This window comes from Cannabis sativa, chromosome 1 (genome assembly GCF_029168945.1).
Source record: "Cannabis sativa cultivar Pink pepper isolate KNU-18-1 chromosome 1, ASM2916894v1, whole genome shotgun sequence".
Lineage (NCBI taxonomy): Eukaryota > Viridiplantae > Streptophyta > Magnoliopsida > Rosales > Cannabaceae > Cannabis > Cannabis sativa.
In genome coordinates this window covers 42,278,482-42,297,419 of record NC_083601.1, presented here as the reverse complement: position 1 = coordinate 42,297,419, position 18,938 = coordinate 42,278,482, and the positions used below count along the sequence as shown (strand labels likewise).

Sequence of the window (18,938 nt, the reverse complement as noted above, 5' to 3'; positions counted from 1 at the left end):
GATATTACATAAAATTATACTAACTTCTACTTTGGTTCTTTTTGCTTATTTCTAATCTGTTTCTTTTAGATTAATTTTTGTAATATTATTAAAAATTAAATTTTGTTCTAATTTGGTTTTACTTTTTAGTTTTAGTATTAATTTTGTTGTTTCAATTTTTTATCTTTTTAGTATTAATTTAGTTTTATTTTTCTTTTAATTTTACTAATGTGTTACTTATGAGTTTGACCTGCAAGATAAATCCAGATGTTATATCTTGAGGATTTTGCCCAACAACACAATGAACCATTCTATTCTGCTTGGAGGAGATTTAAAGAGCTTGGAGAGAGATGTTATCCCACTTTCTCAAGTGGGTGTTTTACGTGGCTCTTTTATAATGGGCTTAATGATGAAACAAGAAGCTGGGTTGATTATGGAGCAGAGGCAACTGGAGCACCTCTATTAATGAGAGGCTATGATGTAATAAATCTGTTGAATAACATGGCAGATTTTGATTACGACTGGCATTGGGATCCATCACTTCAGGGTTGGAGTCACCAATACCCACCCTATTGCCCAAATTCATCCCAACAAACTGAAAAAGAGGAGCAACTACTATCACTTCTACAATCACTTCCAGGAGAGATTAACCGCTTAACTGACATGGTGAGATCCTTATGTGATAATTCAATGACTCATGATTCAGAATGTAATAACTCCAATGATGAAAGTTATGAGAGTTGTTGGTACAATGAAGAAGGGTCATTATTTGAATACAAGGAAGATAATGAGCCTACAATTGAAGATCAAGATCCTTGTGAAGAGGAACTCATTGAATATGAAATCACAAGCAAGGGTATGGATAGCCAAGTGGAGAGTGAGCAACAAGAAGAAGTGTTGTTAGATGAAAGTGTAGAAACTGTGACATTGGAGGATGAAGAAGAACATGGCATCATTGATTCGACTTCATCAATGATATTGACTAATAAACCACCAATGAATTCATATATTTCATCAACACCATATTATATCCTCTACAAGCTACAAAAGGCATCTCCCCAAGCTCATCATTCAAAGTCTTATGTTGTTGGTGCTGATTTTGGTTCAAACTCATCACTTGCCAAGCTTGAAGGCAAGTACAACAACAATTTTCAAGTTGTCTTGCATGACGCTTATTACGGGCGTCAACCGCTTATTGATGTGGCACTCAGGTAAGTTTCCTTTCCTTTTTCTTTAATGTCACATTGGGGACAATGTGCATCTTTAGTTTGGGGGGAGAGATTTAATTTTTTTTTCAGTTTTTCAGTTTATGTTTTCGTTTTTTTTAGTTTAGTTTTTGTTTTTGTTAGTGTCATGTGTTGATAACTGAGCTGGAATATTGATTGACTTACTGTTATTCACTTGTGCAATGGATTGAAATCTTAACTGTGTGCTTGAGTCATAACTTTTTGAATTGAATTAGATGTGTATTAGAAGGTTGTTCATTTAGATGTAAAACATTTTTTTTTTTTTGACGCATATCATTTCTGTTCTATTTGGTTTGTGGAATGATTGATTGAACATGGAATAGAATTTGTTTGACATACTCTCTTGAAGCGAAATCCTTGATGATTTTTGTTTGGAAAGTGATTTAGGCAAATTTTCTTTGGATCGATTGAGCCTTTCAAGCCTACCTAAAAAAGTTTTACCCATAGTATACCCAAAGTTGAGCCTTAGCCTGTTTTAAAATTTTTCACCACTTCACGGAGCTGAATTTGTTATTCTAAACTCTTTTCACCCTGAACATATTTTGTTATGCCATGAGCCTTGAAGCAAGTTTGGGGGGGGAATAAGTGCTGTAAGTGAAAAAAAATATAAAGTGTAGGAATGAGAGATTGAAAAAAAAATAATAAGAATATTGTGTGTTGTGCCTATGAAAAAAAAAAGAAAAAAATGTGTCTTCTTGAAAAAAAGTTAAGAAAATTATGAGGTGCACACACAAGGAAAAAATTGCAATCTCTTATTTCTGTTTTTGGGATATATGGAAAGTAAGCAAAATAAATGTCTAGGCTTGCTTGGTTAATAGTGCTTATGGTATAGTATAGCCTAAATGACTTCTCACCTACCCATGTACCTAAGCCATGTGATTTTAACCGAAAAAGACCTATTGATTCCAGATAGAAATTTGTCAACATTAGTGGAGAGAGGTATGTCATTCAAACTTATTGATCATGTGTTAGTGGGATGTTGGAAAGTTAGAACAGTTGTGATATTGATGGGAATTGCGATGCTTTATGTTTGTATGAATTACTTACTTGTAAATTGCACATTTAATTTAGTTCTTAGAGTTGGCAAGTTGAAATTCTGGTTATTAGTTGGATTGAAGTTGTGCAGGTGGTGGTAACAATTAAATTGTTGGAAAGTTCAGCTATCATTGTCAGTTTTTTTTTAGTTTAGTCTTAGTTTACTCGGGGACGAGTAAAGAGTCAGTTTGGGGGAGTTTGTTAGGCTATTTTTAGCCTATGTTTTGGATCCAATTTATGTGCATTCTTAGCTGTGTTGGGACGGAATTACGCTTGTTTTCTATGTTTTCAGGTTCTTTGGAGTAAAAGAGGTCTCGGGTGCAGAAATTCATTGAAAGACGTGCTGAGCCGAAGAAAAACTCAAAAATTGAGTTTTTCTATATCTGGCCGCGGCGATGAAGAGGCTCGCCGCGGCGAGATACGAGAAACAGAAAGAGGCTAAATTTGGCACATTCTCGCCGCGGCGAGAGGAAGTGTGGCCGCGGCGAGATCCCGTACGGACCGGGGGTAATTTCGTCCATCGAACCCTAAATTTCAAGTATAAATAGAAAACTGCGATTGGAAGTCAGGGGGAAGCGATTTGGAACCCTAAAACACAGCAGAAAGAGGCAAGAAGAGCAGAGGAAATCAAAGTGAAGATCCAGAGTCAATCCACCAACAGTTCTTTTCTTTATTCCTCTTTAATTTATTTATGTTGAATATTGCTATAGGAATGATTATGGATTTATTTCTGAACTAAATTTCCCATTTAGGGAGGATGATGATTGTTGTTTAATGTTTTGCCTAGTTAATGTTTAATTGCCATTCCTCCATTCTTGTGTGTGAAATTCTCTTAATTTGTGTTTAATTTCATGTTTAAGATTGATCACCTTGTGCATGTTCTATGATCTCAATTCAAAATTCTGAAAAGTGAGAATTGAGAATGCTAAAATTAAGATAATCGATGTTCTATGTGAAACGAAAGTATTTACATGACTTATGTGACGAGTAGATTATTACTTAATGCTGATTTCATGTTAGTTTAATTAAGGAATTAATTAGATAACATGTGATTTAGAATCTAGAAGATCTGAAAGGAGCTAGGTTGTTTCATAATCTGTCATTCACTTCAAGAATAGGATAGTAATTAATCATTAACGATTTGGGTAAACAACAACAGGATTCTCCTCCCTATTGTCTCATCTTGCTCAACTTTGAATTGTGTTATTAAGTTTTCTGAATTACTTTCATATTTTACTGTTTTTAAATCATAATTGCTTTTGATTTACCGAATAGAATCATAAGTATAATTTAGTGGTACTTAATCCAATTCCCTGTGGGATCGACCTCACCTGTGTGAGATTTACTACTTGATTGCGTATACTTGCGTAGTGTTTAAAATTATAGCAACATATAAACCTCAATTACATGCAAACTTTCTACTCTCGTGATAAATTTAACATGCAACAGGCATTAAACACAGAAACCCTATAAGCTATCTAAACCATATAGGTACTCTCGTCCTATATCGAAATTCAGTTCTATTCTACTATAGCATATTTGACACTCACTTCTCAGATCTCGCATCAAAATCATAAACAGTTAATTGGTGGCCAGACAATTAAAAGTAATTAAGCACAAATAGAATAAAATACATAGAAATTAGGGGGAAAATAAATCATATTAAAACCATAAAACAATGTTAAACAATATCCATCTAACCCTAATTAAAGTGTTTAGTTACTCATGTTCAATGAAGCACAAATACACATATTAACTGATAGAAAAGAGATGAAAAATACAGAAGAGAAGAAAAGAAGAATGCTGAAAAATCCTGAGCAGTATGTCTTCAATATTGCAGCTGATCTCCCTATTCTGTATCTGAACTCTCACTTTTTCTCTCTGAGATTGCTTGCTTAAATCCACTCTCTACTGCTCTTTATATAGGTATTCAGGTCCCTCAAAAAGTGGAAAATCGCACTGTTTAAATTCAATTCGGATTTGAAATATCTGGGAAAATCTCGCGCCAGCTTTTCCAGATATTTCTCTCTGTTGACAAAGAGGCGGGCCGCGGCATGCTAAGTCCATGCCGCGGCCCGTGTGGCCTTTAGGTTGCTTACGTGGTCTTCTTCTAAGTAGGCGGGTCGTGGCATGCTAATACCATGCCGCGGCCCGTGTTGATCTCTGCACCCAACCTCCACTTGCTTCTATCTTTATCCGACTTTGATCTTGATATTTTCCACCAGGATATTTTCATTCGAAATTTTATCCTTTTTCTTCTGATATTTTCTAACTCTTCATCTATTTTTAAATCTGCAAAACTAAAAGATAAAAGCGTAAAAATGTTCCAACCATAATTTAAATTAAACCGAAAAATGTGCTAAAATTAACCTAAATTAAATACTAAAAATATCCTAACAATTGTACAAATTTATTTTATGGCAATGATATCTCTCCTTATTTCTCAATCATCAATTTCTCTCTCTCTCTCTCTTTCTCATCATTCATGTCTTTTTGCTTTCAAAGCAGCCCTCCCGCAATTATGATCACAGAGGTAGTTGATCGTAGTTAATTCATCACACTAACTAATCCTCTCCACCAAATAATATTATATAATAAATTAAGAAATTCTCTCTCTTGAGTAATAATTTTTTTCATGAATTTAGTCCAAGAGAAAGTGAATATGGGTTCTAGTTCCCAGTCGATTTCGAAGCCAATTGAAGAAGAAAACAATTTCAATTTCAAATTCAACAGGGGAGCATGGACCGCAGAGGAAGATCAAAAACTTGCTGAGGTAATTTCACATCATGGTGCACAAAAGTGGAAGACTGTTGCAGCCATAGCAGGTATATATACATATATATATTAATTTGTATTATAATTAAGTACTTCAAATTAATTACTGATCAGTTATTATTATTTTTTTTACCTCTTAATTTGAAGGCCTCAATCGATGTGGTAAGAGTTGCAGGATGAGATGGTTGAATTATCTCAGGCCCAACATTAAGAGAGGAAATATAACTGATCAAGAAGAGGATTTAATCCTTAGGCTGCACAAACTTTTAGGCAACAGGTTACTATATATAATATATATATAGTATATTCTACTCTTACATGTACTTTGTTATACATAAAATAATAAATAATGTAATAAGGAGTTCAATGGGCTGGGATTAATTTCCAAACTTCACATGTACATTTTAATTTTTAAAAAATATTGAAATTATAAAGGGTCCAATAAGTTAATTTGGAACTTTCAAGACCTTTAGGAGATTGTGTCACTACAATAATGATTAAACTCTTTTACTTTAGGCACTATTCATATTTTAGTGCAAACTCTACTTATACATATATTATATATATGTACTATATATATACGTACGGTACAGATAACTAATTAAGGTTGGTTTGATGATTTGGTACGATGTATAATTAATTAACTAGGTGGTCGTTAATAGCGGGACGATTGCCTGGTCGAACAGATAATGAGATCAAGAATTACTGGAATTCTCATTTGTGCAAGAAAATGAGCCAGAAAGAGAAGAAGAAGAAGAAGAAACAAATGGAGACTACTACTACTCCAAATAATAATACTACAAGACCAAAAGTGATGACCAAGTATGATGATGAGAAGGTTCATACACAATTATTAGTCAAAGAAAACAGAACATCATCGTCCGACCAAGTTATAATTAGCGATAAAGATCATAATTCAAACATGGCTACTACTAGTACCCATTTTGATGTTGATGATTTCTTTGACTTTTCAAATGAAGGGTCTCTCAATTTGGAGTGGATGAACATGTTTAATCTTCAGGCCAATGTTTAATAATATATTATATTTTAGTTCTTTCCTTAATTAGCTTTGAGATAAGTTTGAGATCGATCTAATCGTTGTGCATGTTAGACTATATATATAGTGTATGTAATATAGCATATATAATGATATGAAATGCGGAAAATAAACTGTAATCATATCTATAATATATGCAATGAAAGGATCGATGTACCTCCAGCCATTGATCTTTGAGCTTCAATCCCTGCGATAGCTTCAGTATTGGAGTTCGGGCTTCCTCGCTCTCTCAACTCTCTTTAGATGGAATTTGCTGAATGAATTCAGAATGAGTAAGGAGCTCGGGGACCGAGACCCTATATTTATAGGTGAGATACTCCATCAGTATCTGTGCCACATTAATTGTCAGAATATTTTGACAATTAATTCAGGAAATCAAATCAGGTAATGAATATAGAAATCTGACCATATATAGAATATTACATAATTGATTTTGTCCAGATTTAATGAATATAAAATATTCATTTATCAGAAAATCAATTATTTATTTATTTCCTTAAATAGAAAATCATTTCCTTAATTAGAAAATAACTTCCATATATAAAATATTCTAATATTCTCCCACTTGGTCAGCATTTAAACTAAAATATTCAAACCCAACGTTCCTCATTATATAATAAACATACGAATCATAGCGACATGTCCTCATTATGAATCGAGTATTATCTTCCATGTATTACAATACATTTATTATATAACAATGTACTTTATGTGGCAATGTACTTAAGTGAATAAACCCTAAACCTTATGTTTATTCAGGTCCTCTGAAATTTTTCTCAAATGTAAAATTAAGATGCGCATAAATATGAGAAAAATCAAAATAAGAGTTTCATTAATAATAACTTTATTTGTACAAATTACATAAGGGAACCAAGTCCCATGTTCTCTACATGATCCTTGAATTTATGAGGTGGCAAGCCTTTTGTCATAGGATCGGCAATCATCAATTCAGTGCTAATGTGTTGAATGACCACTTTATTTTCCTTAACACGTTCTCTAATAGCTAAGTACTTAATGTCGATGTGCTTGCTTCGACTTCCACTTTTGTTGTTCTTAGCCATGAAAACAAGAAATTTAATTGTCACAGAACATCTTTAGCGGCCTTGCAATGGAATCAACCACTCTAAGGCCTGAAATGAAACTCTTTAGCCATACACCATGTGATGTAGCCTCAAAACAAGAAACGAACTCAGCCTCCATAGTAGAAGTAGCAGTCAAAGTTTGTTTGTTACTCCTCCAGACACGGCTCCACCAAGAAACATAAACACGTAACCGGATGTAGATTTACGTGAATCGGTGCAACCACGAAATCCGAGTCCGAGTAGCCAACTACTTCTAGATTGTCGGATTCGTTTGAACATCAATTTGTAATCCTTAGTACCCTGAAGATACCTCATTACTTTCTTTGCAGCTTTCCAGTGGTCTATCCCCGGGTTACTCTGAAATCTTCCTAACATTCCGACAGAATAAGCAATGTCGGGTCTTGTGCACACCTGAGCATACATTAGGCTTCCGACAGCAGAAGCATAAGGAATGTTCTTCATTTGTTCTCTTTCAAAATCATTCTTTGGGCACTGGCTCAAATTTAATTTATCACCCTTCATAATTGGAGCAACGCTCGGTGAACAATCTTTCATATGAAATCTTTCTAAAACTCTGTTGATGTAGGCTTCTTGAGATAAACCTAAGATACCTCGGTATCTATCTCTATGAATCTTAATGCCTATGACATAGGATGCTTCACCCATGTCTTTCATCTCAAAGTTCTTTGAAAGAAATTGTTTCACTTCACGTAGCAACCCTTTATCATTGGATGCAAGAAGAATATCGTCCACATATAAAACAAGAAAACAAATTTTACTCCCACTTTCCTTCAGGTATATGCATTGGTCCATGACATTCTCTTCAAATCCAAAGGAAGAGATGACATCATGAAATTTTAAATACCATTGGCGGGATGCTTGTTTTAATCCATAGATGGACTTCTTGAGCTTGCATACCAAATCCTGACCTTCACTAGAGGAGAATCCTTCTGGTTGTTTCATGTATACCTCCTCCTCTAGATCACCATTCAGAAAAGCAGTTTTTACATCCATCTGCTCCAGCTCTAAATCAAAATGAGCAACTAATGCCAAGATGACTCTCAGGGAATCTTTCTTTGATACAGGAGAAAATGTCTCTGTATAGTCAATTCCTTCCTCTTGAGTGAATCCTTTAGCAACAAGTCTCGCTTTGTACCTCTCAGTGTTGCCTAATGAGTCTTTCTTAGTTTTATAGACCCATTTACAGCCAATGGCTCTCGCCCCATTAGGCAACTTTACAAGTTCCCGTACTCTGTTGCACCTCATAGAATTCATTTCATCATCCATAGCATTGTACCACAATTTTGATTCTCTACTGTTCATAGCTTGTAAAAACGTTTCTGGATCATTTCCAATTCTAATATCAGATTCTAATAAATACACAACATAGTCTTTATAAATCCTTGGTTTGATAGGTCTAGTAGATCTTCTTAAGACTTCACCAACAGTGCTCTTGGGGAGCAAAGAAGAGTTCGGCGGAGTTGTTCAACAGTTGCAGGCAACTCTTGAACATTTTGATCTACTGGATTATCATTACCAACTTGTGGATCTTCAATGATTGGTAATGGTTGTTCAACATTCATTTGAACTACAGGAGTGTTAACCATTATCAATCTTGCTTTTGAAGTGGAAGGTTCTGAAGGATCTTTCTCAGGACCTAAGTCCTTTGATTGATCACTCCCACTGATCAAGGCATTCTCAAGAAATTTTGCATTCCTTGATTCCACCATTCTTGTGCTATGAGATGGACAATAAAACTTGTAACCTTTAGACTTTTCGGCGTACCCTATAAAGAGATCCGCTTATGGTCCTTGGGTCCAATTTCTTCTCTTGTGGATTATATATTCGACTTCGTATGGACATCCCCAAATGCGTACATGATTCAAACTTGGTTTCCAACCTTTCCATAATTCAAAAGGAGTTTTTGAGACTGCCTTTGTTGGAACTCGGTTTAATATGTACACGGATGTCTTTAATGCTTCAGTCCACAAGGATTTAGGAAGATTAGAGTTGCTACTAAGCATACTCCGCACCATGTCCATTAATGTTCGGTTTCTTCTTTCTGCAACACCATTTTGCTCGGGTGTACGGCAAGGTGTAATGGGCAACAATCCCATTTTCTTCAAGAAACTTCGCAAATGCACTGTGCTTGTCCATCTTCTGTGTATCTACCATAATACTCACCTCCTCTATCTGATCTCACTATCTTAATTTGCTTGTTGCATTGTTTCTCTACTTCAGCTTTAAATATCTTAAAGACATCTAATGCTTCACTTTTATTATGAAGTAAGTAGATATACATGTAGCGTGAGTAATCATCTATGAATGAGATGAAGTATTTCTGACCATGTGACTCCATATCTGGACTACATATATCGTATGTATGATTTCTAATATTTCAAAACTCCTATGGACACAAGGTTTGACAGACTTGGAGGTTTGCTTTCCCTTAATGCAATCCACACAAGTATCAAAGTCGATAAAATCTAAGGTATTGAGTACCCCATCTTTTACCAACCTTTTAATTCTATCAATGGAGATATGTCCCAATCTCCGGTGCCACAATGTACAGGAATCCTCTTTCATAACACATCTTTTAGTGCCAGCGTGAACATGCATAACATTATTAGTGGTATTATTTTGTAAATTAAGGCAGTAAAGACCATCAGACAAAATACCATTTCCAACACATTCAGATTTATAATATAAATTGAAATATTTGTCTGAAAATGTAAAGGAAAAACCAAAGGGTATAAGTCTTGAAACTGAAATCAAGTTTCTAGAGAAACTTGGTACATAAAAGGTCTTTTCTAACTTTAAAACAAAACCATTACTTAAAACTAAATTGCATGTTCCAATAGCTTCCACATGTGAGCCCATCTTGTTTCCAGATAAGATGCTTTGCTCACTTGCCACTGGCTTCCTTAGATTTTGAATATCCTGCAAGGAATTTGTTATGTGAATTGTTGAACCAGAATCAATCCACCATGTGTTAAGATTAACATTAGCCATATTAGATTCATAACATACTAAGGAAATTGGATTACCTTTGTCATCCATCCATTTCTTGAACTGGCTGCACTCCCTTTTAGCATGTCCCTTTTGTTTACAAAAGAAACATTTGATGGAATCTTTCTTTATGGCAGCCTTGGGAGCCATGGGCTTTTTCCCTTTGTTCTTCTTGAATGGCTTGCGTTTCTTAGGTTGAGTGAGTCAGGTGAACACTTTCTCCTTGCTCCTGTAGGAGCCTGGCTTCCTCTTGAACACACATGGTCATCAATTCATTGATAGTCCATTTTTCTTTATGTGTGTTGTAGGAAATTTTGAAAGGCCCATACTGTGGAGGAAGATTGTGAAGGATGTAATGAACCAGGAAGGTATCAGGAATGATAACGTCGAGTTTCTTCAAATGAGCAGTGATGTCCCTCATTTTAGAAATGTGTTCTCGAACTCCTTTAACACCGGTGAGTTTTGTGGACGAGAACTCTTGGATGAGGTTGATGAACAAGGATTTATCTGAAGTGTCAAACTGCTCATCCATAACTTTGATAAAGTCTTTCACCTTCTCAGGTGGCTCCACCGATCCACGCATTCCCATAGGAATTCCGGACATAATGAACATGATGCGAGAGACGATTAGATTGCTCCCACTTTTCACGCAAGGCAATCTCGGCAGCGAGTGCTAGTATCAGTGATAACAGCTGGTTCATCTTTCCTTATTGCATAATCCATGTCAGTGCAAGCTAGGTGGAGAAGAACTCGTTCCTTCCAGATTTTGAAGTTGTCACTCCTAAGCTCAGGGATTTCACTAGTGATTTCAGCATATTTAGAGGTGGATGAAATAGCTGCAAGAATAGGATTACAAAAAATTTAGATGTTAAAAGAATTGAGGCTTTAATGAATTCATGTTTTACCAATGTAGAAACATGATGAAGATGAAAATTTTATTAAATCTAAAATTGCCTGTGGGCTAAATTTTAAATCTAATAAAATTGGATGAACTTTATGATAGATTTAATGAAGTATTTAATTTAGAAATAATGGAGGAATGAAATCTATCTTTAATTAAAATTTGTGATAACACTATTAATTCAAATCCTCATAACTCCCTGTGGGGTAAATTAAGAGAATTTAACTTAATATATTATCCTAATTAATTATAAAAATATAATAAAATCCCTGTGGGGTAAAATTATTATATCCAAATAATTAATTACAAGTTTTGTCCATTAAGGTGAATTTTAATTAATATATAATTTTATATAATTAAAGATGCTGTGGCTACTCCCTAATTATAAAAAATTATATTTTCACTTTAGACATTAGGTATTGGGCTCTACCTAAAAGTAATTTCGTTATTAACATAATAGACAATCACTGAGATTAGTGCTCCTAGTGTGGTCGTCCGAAGATCATTAAAAACCGTTCTAGATATGAGCATTTGTCCCAGGTTCATGTTTTCTTATGTCAAACCACAAAACTACTTACGTTTTATTCATATTTTATTCATTTTATTAAGTTTTATGAATATTTTATGAATAATTTTATGAAGTTTTATGAAACTTAATTGCTAAATAAAATATTCAACCTATCTTAATGTTTGAATATTTCTAAATATATCTAGCACTATAAAAGGAATTTATGAATAGCATTTAAATCATACATATCTAAAGTAATTGCATTAAACATAAATTTATCAAATAATTACAAAATAATACAATTAATGTATGATAATTAATTAAATGCAAATTCCTTAATATGAAATTAATGGCAGATTTTTCAAAATTAATTTAGACAATAAATTGCAGAAATTTGGTAATATATAATTAAATGCACAAATTAGCACAATTTTTACATGCCTAAATAAATCATGTAATAAATTACCAAATTTAAACAAATTTCCATTTTCAATTTATACTATATATATGTATTAAACAAAAATGGAAAATTAACTAAATGCAATTTATTGACTAAATTAACACTGAAATGGGAAAATAATTAATATTCCAAATAAATAAAAATTTATAAAAAAAAAAATTCGGAATTTTTCCCTTTTTTTTTTTTTTTGAAAAATCCATACTGCCAAACGACATGTCGTTTTTGCAAAAAGCAAAACGACACGTCGTTTTTCCAAAATTTGAAGGGCTGAAAATGAATGCAAACGACACGTCGTTTTTCACACTGTGAAAAACGACATGTCGTTTTTCAAACGACATCTGAAAATGAAGCCTTTCAAACGACACGTCGTTTTTGAAAAACGACACGTCGTTTTTTGGAAAACGACACGTCGTTTTTGGGCAAACGACACGTCGTTTTTTGACAAACGACACGTCGTTTTTTGACAAACGACACGTCGTTTTTTGACAAACGACACGTCGTTTTTTGACAAACGACATGTCGTTTGTGTCGTCTTCTCCAGCCAAACCGGGTCGAATTTGACCCGTTTTTCTGCACGCGGGTCCGTCGAACCCGACCCAAACCCGATCGGAAATTGCGTTTCCGACGACCAAATTGCGTGTTTTCAAATCTAAAATGTTCTAAATCAAATAATAAAGAGATCCACATAGATTTTATGCACGAAAACACGAAAAAATATATACTTTAATATCACGAAACTAATCGGGTCCGAAAAAGTTTTAACTGAAAATTTTTTCCATCTTTAAGTTTTTCAATGGATTTTCAATGCTTAGATCGATCTATAATACTATACGAATATAGTAATGTATATAGAATTCAAAATAAACACCGAAAAATGAAAAAAGGAAAAAACAAAACCATGGACCGATAGTGATTATATATACGCATGTATATATATATATGCATGTATATATCACATAATAAAAAATGAATATTATGATTATTATTATGTGACAAAACATATATATAATATACGATATATATATATAAAAACATATATACATATAAAATAAAAATATATATATATACACGTATGAGTATGAATGTATGAGTATATAATATATATATGTATATATGAACAATAAAAGATATATATATATATATGTATATCTTTTGATTAAAATGTATATATAATATAAATGGTATGAATATAAATATATATATATACAGAACCGAAACAAATATGTATATATATGAACAGTATATGTATGTATATATATATATATATATGAAACTCAAATAAAATCAAGGCAGAGATAAATCCGCTCTGATACCAACTGTTAGACTATATATATAGTGTATGTAATATAGCATATATAATGATATGAAATGCGGAAAATAAACTGTAATCATATCTATAATATATGCAATGAAAGGATCGATGTACCTCCAGCCATTGATCTTTGAGCTTCAATCCCTGCGATAGCTTCAGTATTGGAGTTCGGGCTTCCTCGCTCTCTCAACTCTCTTTAGATGGAATTTGCTGAATGAATTCAGAATGAGTAAGGAGCTCGGGGACCGAGACCCTATATTTATAGGTGAGATACTCCATCAGTATCTGTGCCACATTAATTGTCAGAATATTTTGACAATTAATTCAGGAAATCAAATCAGGTAATGAATATAGAAATCTGACCATATATAGAATATTACATAATATTTCCTTAAATAGAAAATCATTTCCTTAATTAGAAAATAACTTCCATATATAAAATATTCTAATAGTGCATGCATATGATTATCTAATTTAGAGCTAGTTTGCTAGATAATTAGGCTTTCTTTTTTTACTTTTTTTTCTTTGATCTCCAACACTTTAGTTAACTACCAGTACTAGCTAGAATTCGTAAGTGCAAATCACTGGCCGTGTAATAAATGATGAAAAAATTATTATTCATCTATTTTTATTAAAGCTAAATAATAAATAATGCACATCTCAAACATATAGTTACTCTTATATATATTTATATGAAGTATTGTTATTTAGCATGTTGATAATGTTTAAAATAATATTTATTTAAATATATGTGAGATGTAATATTAAATTTTATTAATAAATATGAATTCATGGTTTATATATGACCACTAGTTGTTTACCATACTCATTATATTATATTATATTATTATTATTATTATTATAATAATAAATAAAATAATATTATATTGGACAATAAAATTAAGGAATATAATATATCTAAAAATTTTTTGAAAAAATGAAAAAAAAATATTTTTAAGTATATTATGTAAATTTTCTAAAATTAATATATTTTTGATTTCATCTATACATTAGGGACTAGGGAGAATTCTTTAAGTTGTATGGGGATGTCTGTCATACGTGCTAGGCTAGCTCGACCCGTATTTTAAATTAAAAGCCTACGATAATATAGGTTGTGTTGTTCCGACCTATAAAAAAAATAAGTTAGGTCGTGTCATGTCAATATTTTAAAGGGTTAGTCTGGCACGACAGGCAAATGTTGTTATTGATACCCTCATTTTCAATGAAGACTTTTAGGCGTTGGTAATAGCGGCGTTGGTATTAACCATAATTCTTGTAGTGACATGTAAGTCTATATTTTCGTAGACGTGCTCGGACTTGTGATGTTCTTTATTCGTGCTGGCTTATTTTTTATAAATATTGGGTCAGCCATTTTTTATAAAAGCTCGAATTCAAGCTCTACTTTTTTACTATTTTTTTTTTTAAATTTATCACTAAATTAATGTATTTTTTGTAATTTCAACGATTTTTTTTAATACTTATTTTCAATATTACTTTACACATAATTATATAAAAAATTAATTAAATTAATTAGAATTAATGATTAAAATTTAAATATTTATTAATAAATATATATGCTATATTATTAATATATTATAAGAATTTTTAAAGTATTGTTTGGACTAGTCTATTCGCGGTTACGTACATGCCGTCACTTAAGGCTTGTCGTGCTTAACCGCTCATTTTTTCTGTGTTGTACCGTGCCAATTTTCAGCATCACGTTGTGTCCTATCTAAATCGATCCATATTTTTTTGAGTTAGGTCCTCGTGTGCCTCCTGGACTCGTGTCGTATTAAAAAGTTCACCCTGTATTTACACCACTATGAATATGTCCAGCATTTGTTATAAATTTTATATATTAGGGGAAAAAAATTCATAATATTTTTAAGAGAATTGCTAAAAAAACACTATTGGTATATCGTTATTTTTTTTAGTGTTATAGTGTTATACCGCTATTAATGTAATTAGTAAGTATCGAATTTCATATAAAAAAAATAACTTTTAAGCAATGTCACTATCTAATCGTGGCCACTTATAAAAAGTGAAAGTCACTATTGATACTCAATGTTCTTGTCGTGTATTAATAATGTCATAAATGTATTAAATAATTCGTTTATTTTATATATAGGCCACGAAGTAGCATTATTAATTAGGGGTTTTATATTTAGGTTAATTAAATCACCTAAATGTTTTGATTAATTAGTACACCCGCACGCCTTGTTTGGTATCCCTTTCATGATTCACTCTCTTCACTATCTTTTTCGAGTTTTTGCAGAAAAGAGAGGAAATTAAAAAATACTTTTCTATGTAATTTCTTTTCAAAAAGTATAATTTCTTTCAATGAAGTTATCTAACTTTCTCAGATTGCTTTTGAAGGTTCGTTGAGATCGCATTATATTCCTATACGATACTATCTATATATATTAATTAACTTCTAAATTATTATTAGTAGTAAGATCGATAGATATATAGGTGTGATGATATCACACCACTGTTATTACGTGTATATATATAGTAAGTAGCTAAATAATTAATGTTGCAAATAAATTTTGATGGAGAGTGATACAGTACTACAGATACGTGTTAGTACACATGTGTATAATTAATTATATACATAATTTTCTGTATATGATAAGTATTTTAAATTTTACTTAATTAAGCTATGAGAATGAAACTTTGTTTTATATTAAACATTTTACGTACGTATATTTTCATGACCAATAGAGAGAGAGAGAGAGGCGTGAGGATATTAAATAAGGCCAATAATCTAATTAATATTAATGGTACGTACTGGTAGGGTATGGGGCATGTTATTGATCAAATTAGAAACGATGTCAAAATTTATTATTAGATGGCCAAGACAGCTACTTCTCAATTCTCATTATGCGTGCACTGAGGTCGCCGGCCCTAATTTATTATTAGTGTTAGATTCTTATTAATGGTTAACATTATTTTATAGTTACTCATGAGTTTATATATTCAGCCACCTAATTTTATTTCTTAATTAATTATTAAAATATTCTTACAACAAAATCCTTACTATAAAATCTCACTTCTATATAAATATAAAACATTGGTCCCAAGCTCACACCATCTATTAGAGAGCATTTGCTTTCACTAACTAGAGATACATATTTCACTTTTGTATTTGTTCAATCTATAAAATTATTCCACATATGTGATATGAGTACTATAGTTTAATAAAACATAAATAAAGGTCTAGCCAGAAGAAAGAACCACCGTAAAGTAAACAAATAAAATAAAGGTCCATTCCAATCGAATTGGGTATGAGAATCTGTGATTCCATCCACACTTAAAACTTGGGACAATATTGTTTATATTTTCTAATTCGAGTACTTCCTTTGTCCGTACAACGAACAAAACAAAAAAGATTTTACCTTTTATGAACAAAAATTAATTAGGTGACGTATAGTATGAGCAAGGCAACGGGTCCCTTTTATGTTTAAAACATAAGCCCATATTAATTATCAACTAACCCCCAACTTGATTAGCTAGTACTTTACTTTCAAGGTTTAGTAAACCTAAAAGTATCGTTTACCCCCAAAAACAAAGTTAAATAATATGTTCATTATTGGGGTATGACATATATAATTAAAGTTAAAAATGATTGATGCAACATAATTTGCTATAATATGGACACGACGTATATAATGTAAATCATTTATCATCAGATCGATAGGGATTAGTCATTCTGGCAATTAAGTCTTAAGTTTTGTCCCTTTTAAAAAAAACCCAAAGCCAATCATGCTTGAATATAAATCCCATGATGATGAATAAAAGTTTAATGGGACTATATTTTACTTAAATTCAGATAGTATTAAATTGGATGTCATGACCCCAAAAAGGAAAAATTCCGGGCGTCACGATTGGGATAATTGGCCAAGCTTAGCTTAGTTGACCAAAATAATTAATTTGAGTGTATCTATTTGTATTTTTCAATACTTTATGTAATTTGAAAATAGAAGAAAAGTACTAAGAGACGTCACAAGCTTAGTATATATTTGTTAGAAAAATAGAAGATTTAATTAGAGAATAATATAAATATATATAATAGCAATATATTTAATTGAAAATGAGAATATTTAAATTACAAAGTAAGTGGTAAGTAATTAATTGGGGTCTCACCACTTTGTGTTCGTAAACTTCTTTGATTTGATTAATGAAGAGTCATTTTCTTTGTAATTGTTCGAATTGAATCAATTCTATTTCAAATAAATAAATAAATCAACTAACAAATACAAACAAAAATGAAATACTTTCTCTTTTACTTTGTTTTTTTAAGTGCGTTCAGAGAGAAAATAAGTAATATTTTTTTTAGAATAAATATCAGCAAATTTCATTAATTTAAATCATTCAACATGACATAAAGAAAATATTTGGGTGCAGTATCAACGGAAAAATTGTAACCGGCATTTACTTGTTAGAGTCGTCTCAAGCTTGAACAAGACTTTAGCACAAATTAAATAAGATATTAATTTTGACAAAATTATTAATTTTATCATGAATTTTATTTTCATTTAATAAAGACGTACATTAATCATTTTAATTCTTATTATTATTAAGATTTTTATGTTTACATTAATTTTATATTATTCTTCACATGTTTTATTAATAATCAACATACTATAATTCATTCTTTTTTTTCTTCATGAATAAACTTTAATTCATTAATAAGAACCTTTCAAAAAAATAAATAAATAAATAAAGGAACGGTTACAAAAATGATCACAATAAAATAAGTATAATATAAGAAAATATTATGATATTACATAGAAGTGATTTATATATAAAATTTCTCATTAAAAAATCATTAATTATTAGTGATAGTATTAAAATTTTAAAGGTGTTTTTTAATTTTACACTTCAAATTATTTGTTTTTTTTTTTGTATTTTTACAAAAATTTACATAGAAATCTATATAGCAAACAACAGAGTAATTTAAATCGCAATCAAAATTCACAAAGCAACCCACACAGAAACTACCGATCGAGGCAATCCAAACCATAATTTTTTTTTTTTAAAAAAAAGTTAAAAATGGCATATTATATAATTTTTCAATTTTAAATTAATTAATATAATGTTGACAATTGATATTTAGATTTATTGAATGAAGAATATGTAGGGTTTAAATTTTGTGAGACCTTAGGCAATTACTTAAGTTTTCTTATGGTTAAATTACAAGACATATATATATTTAATCCTGAAGTTTTATAGTCAAATGATGAGTTAGATGATTAACAAATTGCTTAACAAAACATGACCAACATATGCAAAGAAGAAATCGGTTTATTGTAATCTTGATCACAATACCCAAATTCAGAAAAGTAAGAAAACTATTGATAAAGGAAAACAATTTTTTCCAAAAAAAAGAAATAAAAAGTAGTTTAGGATTATTCTGAAAGTAACTTATTTTTGGTTTTAATATTTTGATTGATATTATTTCAAAAAATAATAAAAAATGAAAATAACTTTTTATCAAATTTGTTTTTTGAGAATATTGTTACTTTTATAATTAACAAATATTATTTAAATAATTGTTACAAAACACACAT

General features: G+C 31.3%; 1 protein-coding gene across 1 annotated transcript; it reads left to right on the top strand.

The window, feature by feature from the left end:
- The first annotated feature begins 4,670 nt into the window (after nucleotides 1-4,670).
- LOC115706684 (transcription factor WER) lies at nucleotides 4,671-14,032 on the top strand. The gene is made up of 4 exons (XM_061108384.1): nucleotides 4,671-5,086; nucleotides 5,184-5,313; nucleotides 5,685-6,136; nucleotides 13,818-14,032. The coding sequence occupies exons 1-3, from the start codon at nucleotides 4,897-4,899 to the stop codon at nucleotides 6,067-6,069; spliced, it is 705 nt and encodes a 234-aa protein (XP_060964367.1). The 5' UTR covers nucleotides 4,671-4,896; the 3' UTR covers nucleotides 6,070-6,136; nucleotides 13,818-14,032.
- Nucleotides 14,033-18,938: the final 4,906 nt, after the last annotated feature.

What these genes read in the sequence shown, in the direction of transcription:
- LOC115706684 (XM_061108384.1), top strand. Translation starts at nt 4,897, where the DNA reads ATGAATTTAGTCCAAGAGAAAGTGAATATGGGTTCTAGTTCCCAGTCG. An exon ending in GACTGTTGCAGCCATAGCAG is followed by an intron (nt 5,087 to 5,183) that starts GTATATATACAT and finishes CTTAATTTGAAG; the next exon opens with GCCTCAATCGATGTGGTAAG. An exon ending in CACAAACTTTTAGGCAACAG is followed by an intron (nt 5,314 to 5,684) that starts GTTACTATATAT and finishes TTAATTAACTAG; the next exon opens with GTGGTCGTTAATAGCGGGAC.